The 10,101-nt window shown below is 39.5% G+C and overlaps 1 protein-coding gene across 1 annotated transcript; it reads right to left on the bottom strand.

The window, feature by feature from the left end:
- Positions 1–5,553: 5,553 nt before the first annotated feature.
- Positions 5,554–9,113, bottom strand: LOC125315959 (wall-associated receptor kinase-like 1). The gene is made up of 3 exons (XM_048282590.1): positions 8,165–9,113; positions 7,805–7,879; positions 5,554–6,743 (listed from the first exon to the last, which is right to left on the bottom strand). The coding sequence occupies exons 1-3, from the start codon at positions 9,111–9,113 to the stop codon at positions 5,554–5,556; spliced, it is 2,214 nt and encodes a 737-aa protein (XP_048138547.1).
- Positions 9,114–10,101: the final 988 nt, after the last annotated feature.

Consider the following 10,101-nt stretch of genomic DNA (forward strand, 5'->3'; position numbering starts at 1 on the left):
CCGGCCCGGACCGGACCGCCAATAATATATAATTATTTATATATAAATATATACAATTGCAAAAAAAAATTAAAAACAAAACAGAATAATAAAAGTCCACTGCCCATTTTTTTTCCCAACCTTGCACGGTCGCACTCTCTTCCTCAAGACTCTCTTTTTAGTCTTATTTTTCATCTTTTTTTGGTCATCTTTTCTCCCCGTATGCTTTTTTGAGTGCGGTTGGTGATGTTTTTATCATGTAATGGCTGGATTTGGTATTGAATTCGAACATTTTGGTCAAGTTCGTCGATCATAAAAGTCATAGCGAGTCGCTATGTTTTTACCATGTCATAATTTATTAAGTTGACTAGATTTTCAATAGTTAGCGGCCCCTCTTGGGCGGGACCGAGACCGGACCGGGACCGGCCCGGATCAGGACCGGCGGTCCCGGTCCGGTCCTTGGTCCCGAAAATATGGGGACCGGGACTACGGTCCGGTCCCCGGTTCCATGCCGGGACCGGGACTACGGTCCGGTCCCCGGTTCCATGCCGGGACCGGACCAGGCCGGACCATGCACACCCCTAGAGCACCGCTATCTTGTGTGGAGAGAATTATAGTCTTGGCACGTCGGGCGGGCTATGTTTACAAGCTTATCTCTAAGGTCTCGGGTGGTGCTAGATGGGTGTAATTCAAACGATTTTTTTTTTTTTGTCGTGGACTCTTGGCTACTCAACCCTTTCGTTCTTATGAACCCTGTTCCGGAACTCCAAGTTTAGACAAACGCCTTCATCACTTGATATATTAGGAGTTTATGGATTGGAAATCCACACAAACAATATCACAAAATGGACAAGTACAAGGAGTGGAGTGGTGCGCCATTTGGGCCTAGTAGAACGCGCGGCAAATCAATGCCATTTCGGAATTTTTGCCTAGGAAAACAATACGATTTTTCGATCATGAGATTCTGATTGACAATTCATATTTCATTTTGAAATTTCGATTCATGATTATGCCCGCTGGTCGGGAACACGTTCCTAATTCCTTTTCTTTGTCGAAGGCAAATGGATGTGGGCTTGAGGGGGCTGTGGCAATGGTTGCAATAGAGGCCCAATTAGGTGGAACGGATAAGGACATGACAAATATCATAATTTGGGAAAATTTCAATAAAAAGCTCCAAGTGTTTTAATTTTCTCAAATAATAACTTGAAGTGAACTTTGTTTCAAATAAGAACTTGAAGTGTCATCTCTGTTTCAAACAAGGGCCCAGCCAAAGAGAGTTTTTGTCCTCTACTCTTTTTTGCAATTTTGTCCTTTTTTTTTCTGCTTTCCTTTTGTTTTCTTTTTTTCTTTTTGTTTTCTTTTTTCTTTTTCTCTTTCCCCTCCCCTCCCCTCCCCTAATCACGGGCCACCATTGACGTCCACCTGTGCAGCTCAATCCTCCCAAAGAGAAGGCACTCTCTGTCTTTGACGGAACGATGGCCACCACGAGCACCAACGTGTATGCCTTTGGAGCATTTTTGCTCGAGCTCCGGGACGCGGAGGATGTGATATTGGTGGACTGGGTATTTTCTTGCTGGGACCGAGGTGTCACTCTTTTTGGGAGGATTGAGCTGCGCAGGTCAACCTCATTGGGGGACCATGGCTGAGGGAGGGGAGAGGAAAACGAAAAAGAAAAAGGAAAACAAAAAAAAAAAAAATTCACTTCGAACTCCTATTTGAGAAAACGATGACACTTGGGACCCTTAATTGAAATTTTCCCTCTTAATTTTGGTGCGGTGCTCACTTCAATGCCATAACTTCTTAAAAACATCATTTAAGTGTCATAACTTTGAGCTGATCACTTAAGTGCCAAATTTTTTTTTTAAAAAGTCCACCTAAGTGCTGGAAATCTGACGTGGCATAACACTTGTGGTAAATGATTTTAAAAATTTATGGCATCCAAATGATCAATTGAAAAGTCATACGGCACTCAACCGATGAAAAAAAATGTTTTGGCACGCAAGTGCGTACCGTAAGAAAGTTATGGCATTTAACTGACATTTTTAACTTATTATTATTTTTTTCCTTTTACCTTCTTCTTCGGCCAGTCACTGGCCACAAGTGAGTGAGGCCAGGCGTCGCTGGATTTGGCAAGGCAAGCCTTGAGCTTGCCAGATCTAGCAAGGCGAGCCTCGAGGCAGCAAGGCATGCCTCGAGCTCACCAAATCAGGTGAGTTCATTGAGTCCGAGTCTCTTTTACAAGTAAAAATCATCGTGCTCGTCTATCCCAGGATGTTAGTTTCTGTTTAGACACGCGTTCTATCAGTTTTCTTGAATCTCCTGATTTATTTTACTGATGCTAATAAAGTATCGGAACAGGATAGTGAGTGATAAGCGGATCTCTGTTCTTCATGCGTGTTTTATCTGATTTAGGGAGTTTGAGGAAGGTTTTTAGACAAGTTCCTTGTAGATATGGGTTAATGTTTATGATGCAACTGATTGAGAACTCCCTCCGGCAGTTGGAAAACATCTACCTAAAAACTATAAAAAAAAAAAAAATTATTAAAAGCCGCGTATAGTGGAAAATGATTTTCCATACCAAACGGCACAAAATATTTTTCAATTTGTTTTTCGGCTTCAGGAAAACACCAGAAAATATCATCATTTTCTAGAAAATAATTTAACTGGAAAATATTTTTCAGAAACGCCACATTTTTTCGCTAGACAAACGGAGCCAAAATGTTTAAAAAAGCACAGTTATTGATGTTTTGGGAGAACATGTTTAATGCACGCGTTTAAATCATTCATCCGAATAGAAAATTTCTTACTCAAAGAATTTGGTATGTGTGAAGTTCGAGACAAAAATACAAGAATTATACAACTCAAGGGTCGAATCTACGGGGAACTTATGTTGTCGAAAAGCAATCTCCGGGAAAGTTCGAACTATGAGAAAATCCATAGTTTTATTTCGTGGGAAAGCATAAGAAATTTCCTAAACCTATTGCACTTGAATATTAAACTCTTCAATTGAACCAATTGTTGACACCTAAATTTTGACTAATCTATTTTTTGCATAAAAATTAGAACTAATTTTAGTTTTAAATAAAAATCATCTCACATATTTATTTTTAGCGTACATTGCATTGGCATATAATTGGGCAAGCAGAGCACTTAATTTAGCATGCATCTAGACTAGGCACGGGGTGGAAAAATGCACCGAAAAGATTTGGGCTTGAAAGAAATATTTTCTCAGGGACTGTATTACAAATACTTGAAACTTCGGGGACTGTATTGCAAATACTTGAAACTTCGGGGACTGTATTACAAATACCAAGAGAAGATAATGAAAGGAAGATGGTGAAGAGAAGATAATGAAAGGAAGATGGTGAAGAGAAAATAAAGAAGAGAATATAATGAAAGGAAGATGGCGAAGAGAAGATGAATATGAAGAAGAAAAGATGAAAATGGAAGGATAGGAAATGAAGATGAAGAAGAGAAGATGAAAATGGAAGGTGGGGAAATGAAGATGAAGAAGAGAAGATGAAAATGGAAGGTGAGGAAATAAAGATGAAAAAGAGAAGATGAAAATTGAAGATGAGGAAATGAAGATGAAGAATGAAGGGTGAAGAACTTTGCCTATAAAAGAAGAAGAGTTCTTGAAGAGAAGGGGGTCTTTGGAGGGGAAAAGAATTGAGAGAGTTTTTGAGAGGAACTCTTTAGAGAGGAAAAAGAGAGTTCTCGAGAAAAACCGGAAGAGAAAATTCGAGAGTGAAGAAAAGAGTTTTAGTTGAGCATCTTCTTCGACAAATCCCGACACGTACTTCGCCTCTCGCCATCCAACAACGCCGTTGCTTGCCATTTTCGACGACAGCCACGTTCTTCCGACTTCGGGATCTTAAAACGAAACTACAACTTGTACGTGAGGAAGATTTTGTGTAATAGAAGGTAGTCTTCTCCATCTTGATTTACAAAGATGTAATTGTTTGGTTTGAACATTTGTTTATTTATTTTAGACATGCCACGTGTTCCAAAGTTTAGCATTATTACATGTTCATTTATTTTTGTAAATATTCGTGATTGGCTGCGTTTTCTTTCTTTCTAAGTCATCCATGGTGTATATCGCATAAAGTTCAATGTTTTATATTCTCATAAAAAGAAGAAAAGACAAAAAAAAACTATACCTTTGAATTTCAAGTAAAATCCATCAAAATTGCCAAATCAAATATTTTTCATGAAAATGGTACCGAAAGGGCGTTAGAGTAATCTAGCGTAACCAAATCCCTGAATTCAAAATCTCCGGTTCGTAGAAATAAGATAGTTTTCTCCCGCTATTTTATTTAGGTTTCTAATCAACCTACCGAAAATGATTAGTGGCGACTCCAAATTCGGATCACATTGCATGTTAATTATTTGAACCTTAAGTTGCAATTTGGTATAGACTTGGGAGAGTCCGAGTTAGGTTAGTCAATTAATTAACCCGATAATCCATTAGCCCGGAAATTAACTTGTTTATTTTTCTAGGTCGCGACACCAATTGAGTCTAAACCTTTTGATTATTTTTCAATTGAGTCTATCCGGTCAATCTTTGCTAGAAATTATTGATGTGAACGCCAACAGTCCTACGTGGGTTGGTGGGCGTTAACGTTGACATTTTTAATTACATTTTGATAACATTTTGAATTTCTATAATTTTTTTTTGTCTTTTCTTCTCTTCTTTTTTTTTTTTTGGCCGGGTTGGGAGTCGGGCAAGTCAACGATTTCCGACCAAAATTGGCTGGATGGACTTAATTGACAAAACATGAAACGTTTATGATTAGATTGACACAATTAAAAGGTTTATGACCGAATTGGCATAAATGTAATAGGTTTAGAGCTTTTTTGGTATTTTTCATTTGTAATTCCACGATTTTGTCCTCAATTTGTAATTCAATGTTCAGACATAAAACTAATTTATGACCCCTGAGAAATTTGTTTCGATGACCAACACGATTTACGTTCCTTGAGTGCAATTAATCAAAAGCTGTTTGTGTTTGTGTTCTTGTGTGTGACGGTGATAGAGCGGAATTATAGGGGAAAAAGGTCAAAAGAGAGAGACTGATTGTTTGTGTTTTTGCGTGTGAGGACCACAACACAACCTCCATTTTTTGTTGATTTTGTTTCTGACCACAAGTTCCACAAGGCCAGATCTGGATCTGGCGAGCAAGAAGACGGAGCCACGGGCGGTATTCTTGGATGAAGGATGAAGAAGAGAGAAAGGTAACTATGAATCTTCTCTATTTTTTTTTTAGAGAACACGTCATAGTAAAAAGAAGGGCGCTACATCACCAAGTTGCAACCGCTGAATATTTCATGCTCGCGCTAGACGATTGCAATTTACAAAGTACTTTCAAATTGACACAAACAAATACAATAATGCCTAGCTAATTGCACGACCTGAATAAACTTGGGATTGGTATGTCTTAACAGTTTATTGATCCCGAACGCAGAGAATAAGTTCATTACCATAAAATAACTAACCAAAAATCCTCCTACTAGTATACTAACAAGTTCTCCTCCCTTCTCTCTTTTCTCTTCCTTTTGCTCTGCAGACCGATTTCACCATGTCGCAACAGGCAAGAATGGCTGTGCATCTGAAAATGCAATGGCATCCGCGTGGAGTGACGTGCTAGCTTTCAAAACAGCAGCATAAGTATCAGTTGCCTCACGGTCCTCTTGATTTAGCGGAATACCCACGGCATTTTGGAGCTTCCTTATCCCCTCCAACTCCATTGCCACTTCTTTCATTTTAGGCCTGCTCCTCCCATTCAAGTTCAAGCACCTTTTCGCAAGGTTAGCGATTGATGCAATCTCTTCCTTCTTACCTTCTTTCAAAACTTGAGCATCGACAATGTCGAACAAGCGATTCTCCTCCATTGAATCTATGAAATAGGTTGCAAGGCTTTTTCCTTCTCGTTCCCTCACTGATGAGATCGGCTCTTGTCCCGTTAAGAGTTCAACGAGGACAACTCCGAAGCTGTACACATCACTTTTGTCTGTATATTGACTTGATTGGAAATACTCCGGATCTACGTAGCCGGCAGTCCCTTGCACCACCGTAGTTACATGAGTTTGATCGAGGGAAACCGACTTGGAAGTACCGAAATCTGCCACTTTTGCTTGATATTTCTCATCCAAGAGGATATTGTTGGACTTGATATCTCGATGATAGATGGGAATAGAGGCTGCTGAATGCAAGTAGAATAAGGCTCCTGCGATTTCCATTGCAATTCGTAGACGGGTGTCCCACGATACAGGAACCTCTTCATTTGGGTCATGCAGATAGTCATACAAAGTTCCATTTGGTATAAACTCATATACTAGAAGCGGGATTTCTGTCTCCAAGCAGCACCCCAATAACTTAACCACATTCCTATGGTTGATTTGTGAGAGAATGAGGACTTCATTTATGAACTGTTCGACTTTTCCCTCGTCTATCACTTTCGATTTCTTAATCGCAACTATTTTTCCATCTGCTAACATTCCCTTGTAAACAGTACCTTGTCCACCTTGCCCGAGTATCCTATCCTCGTTGAAATTGTCAGTGGCCTTCCCTAAATCCTTGGAGTTGAACAACTTGCTTTTCTCAACATTGCCTTCTGGTGAAGATAGCTCACTTTCCAACAAAAGACCGCCATTGCGTTTGAAGTGCTTCTCTTTGAGCTTGATTTCTTTTCTCTTCTTGATGTATTTGTACAACCTCCATAGGAAAAGACACAAAAGTAGAGCCCCAAGGCCTGCCCCAACCCCTGCATTGCAAAAGTATTAAGGTGCGTAAGTGAGAAAATTGTACCTGCTTGTCAAGAATCTATTAAAGGCACTTATAATCAAGAATTTAAGTGAATCTAATTAAAAGGAAAACATATAAGAGTGATTGACCAAAGTATACTTTCACGTTGATTTTCGTGGCAACCATGAAAAATTAATTTGTCTTCTGTTTAAGTGCCATCCGGTGAAAGTTTTATACTCATACCGGCACCGCACAATTGATCTCCCTTACAAGTAATTCAGCAATCATATTGATTAAAGTGAAAATTCATAGCAGCATTCATCTTTACAATGGTTGTAATAATCCCAATTGACATACGCCAGAATAAGGGAAAATTGTCTAGAAAGTCCTAAATCTATTGAATTCGTGCCAATTCAGTCTTAAATTTTTCAATTATGTCAATTCAGTCCTAAATCTTTCGACAATTTGCTAATTCATTCCTAAACCTTGCAATTATACCAAATTCGTCCCAAACCTTTTAATGATTTTCCAAACTAGTCCTAAAACTTTCAACGAATTGCCAAATTTAATCCTTCCAACCAATTAAACAAATAGTAGACTTGGAACTAAAATTACAAAAATTCAAAAGATTTAATACTAAAATGACAAAACTTCAAAAAATTTTAGGACTAAATAGGCAAAATTTTAAAAGGTTTAGGACTAAATGGACACAATTGAAAGGTTTAGGACTAAATTGGCAATTGCCAAAAAGTTTAGGACTGCATTGGTACAATTGAAAGGTTTAGGACTGAATTAGCTCGAGTGTAATAGGTTTAAGACTTTTTTAGTAATTTTCCCACCAAAATAAGTAGGAATCTTGGATCACTTTTGATAGATGTGAAGCGACAACATTAGAAAAGCTCATGCGTTTCCATAATTATAGAAGTATTGGTGTCCAAAGATAAGTTTTAAGGTTGTTGATTGAAACTTATCTATAATCATCACTAGGCGAATGGACAATCATATTAGAATGAAGAGTAAGATAAAACTTATTTTTCCACCAACACCTGTCTAAAATTCTATATGAAAAGATCTACTTACCGATAAGAATGAATTTAACTGTCTTTCTACCAAGGACACAGTCATGGCCTCCCGATTTGATCACACATTCATTATCTGATGACAAATATAGAATAAGTATATTAACAGTGACACACATCTCCTTGGGTAGAAGTAGCAAGACTAGTAGCTTGCATTTCCTCATAAATTGTAAATTCCATGGCTTAAAATATGAGATGAAAAGACTGTCATGTTCCCCTTGATTTCCTGCAAACTATTGTCGATACAATCAATTTTTTGTTTGAAATTGCGTTCACTTTGTATAATCTTGGACAGAAAAATGAAAAGGGGAGTCAGAAAATCGTGCATGTGATCATCAAATAGTGTGAATGCATTATTTTCAGGGACAAATCTGGAAATGAACAAGCCACTTCACTGTGATAACATCAAGTAAGTTACCTTGGCATCCTCCAATAAGATATGGGTTACCACGATACCCCCGTTGGCAATAGCACTGCGTAAATGGCATTCCAATTCCATCCGGACACAGGATGTCGAAGAAGAGGTCGCACGTATCACAGGAGGAAGGCGGATAATCTTGCCGCATAAGCTCATGTGCATATTCGGTATTGTTTGCAATTCCCCATTCCAACACCACTGGAAAAGGATTATTCTGTCTCAAATCATCTAAATCTGCGAATTTAGACATAAAGAACCATGATCTATCTGCCAGGAAAGCGTACTGGCACCCCTGATGTTCGCCTTCCTCTTGGAATTCCACATTAAAGCCCAGTAGGCTCAAGGGGAGCGAGGTCCGGCAGCATCCGTCCCCCCCGGAACAATCATTATACCGGCTAATGTCACATTTCGACCTGCAACCAACAACAGCTGATCCGGTACTATTCAAAATTGCCAGGGTGTTGCAACCAACTGACGCAAAGACGTTCCTCATCTGGGAGAAGACAAACGGACTTCCTTCGAGGCTCACCGGCATACCAATCCTGTTGGCCCCGCAGCTTGCATTTGAGTAAACTGCCGGAATACTGACCCTAATCATGCCGTTCCTGGAATCTCTGTAAGAGGGGAGTGAAATGTCGAGGACGCGCAACCCAATCTTCTTTAGAATGGGAAGCGTGTTGTTTTGCTGGCAGACGATCTCGTGCCAGTTATCCAAGAAACACCTGGCTCCTATTCCGAAGGGGAAGGGAATGGTGACGTTCCCGCATCTTTCAGCACAGTTGGGCCTTGCAAGTTCAGGTGCAGCTCCTGATGCTTGTGCCGTGAGGGAAACCAGAAGGAAAAGGATTTGAAGAACCGAGTCGGACATGATTTTCAGGTTTGCTATGTGCATGAGCCTAAACTTACGAAGAAAGGCATATGGGCTGAGTCCCTTGATATAGTTATTCCAGGGGGAAGAAGGGAAGATTTTTCATGTGCTGGTGTTACTTCCTAGTAGCTTTCAGGATGCTTCCTTGAGGATAGAATAGAAGTAGTTGTCTCTCTCCCCCTCTTTTCAAGGAGCCTTCTTTCTGTCAGCCAAGATGCCATTTTGATTTGTCATTTTAGCATATTTCCACACTAATTATTGTTCAGCAGAAAAAAATTAAAATAAAATCTTTCTTCATATAACTCAACGGTAAAGTGTTACCTCGACGTGGTGAAAGTTATTAGAGAGGACCAAACCATTTCTTCTAATTTTTTTTGAAATTCGATAAATGTTGAAAGACTTGATAGTTTCTTATTAATGATCGTCATACTATTATTAGTTTGTTACTGTTTCGATTTCTCAGTCATTACCACTAAGAAATCACGTATACAAAACAGACGGAGTAGTGCCATCGCAAGACAAAATGCATATTAGCGGGTCGTAATTTTTGTTTCTTTAATGTGCTGAAATCAATAATCATGAGGATGTCTTTCGTTGTGACAAAATTACTTTCAAATCTGATGGACCCCATCCATCATCGCCTCTAATCATGTGGACCCCACCCCATCTGAAAGTCACACTTGCCCTATGGTTGTGATTGCATATTGGGTCAATGTAGACCAACTTGCACGGAAACAAACTTGAAAAGACAAGCGTGGTCGGAACGCCCCTGAGGTCTTCACGACCATTCACCTCAGCCCACAAGCTTCACGGTGGTGGGCGATAACTGAGCTTGGCTGGTCAGAAGTCTCACGCCCGCCTAACAAGATCTAAAGTTTTGGCTATGGCATGATTTGAATTTCTAGCAAACTTGTGCTCATGGGCACCATTACATTGAGTGAAGAGAACTATGGATCGTTTACACGACAGTGAGGCCATGTTGACAAGATTCTTTCTAGGGTCTCGGGGCGGC

Source organism: Rhodamnia argentea, chromosome 7 (genome assembly GCF_020921035.1).
Source record: "Rhodamnia argentea isolate NSW1041297 chromosome 7, ASM2092103v1, whole genome shotgun sequence".
In the NCBI taxonomy this organism is placed as follows: domain Eukaryota; kingdom Viridiplantae; phylum Streptophyta; class Magnoliopsida; order Myrtales; family Myrtaceae; genus Rhodamnia; species Rhodamnia argentea.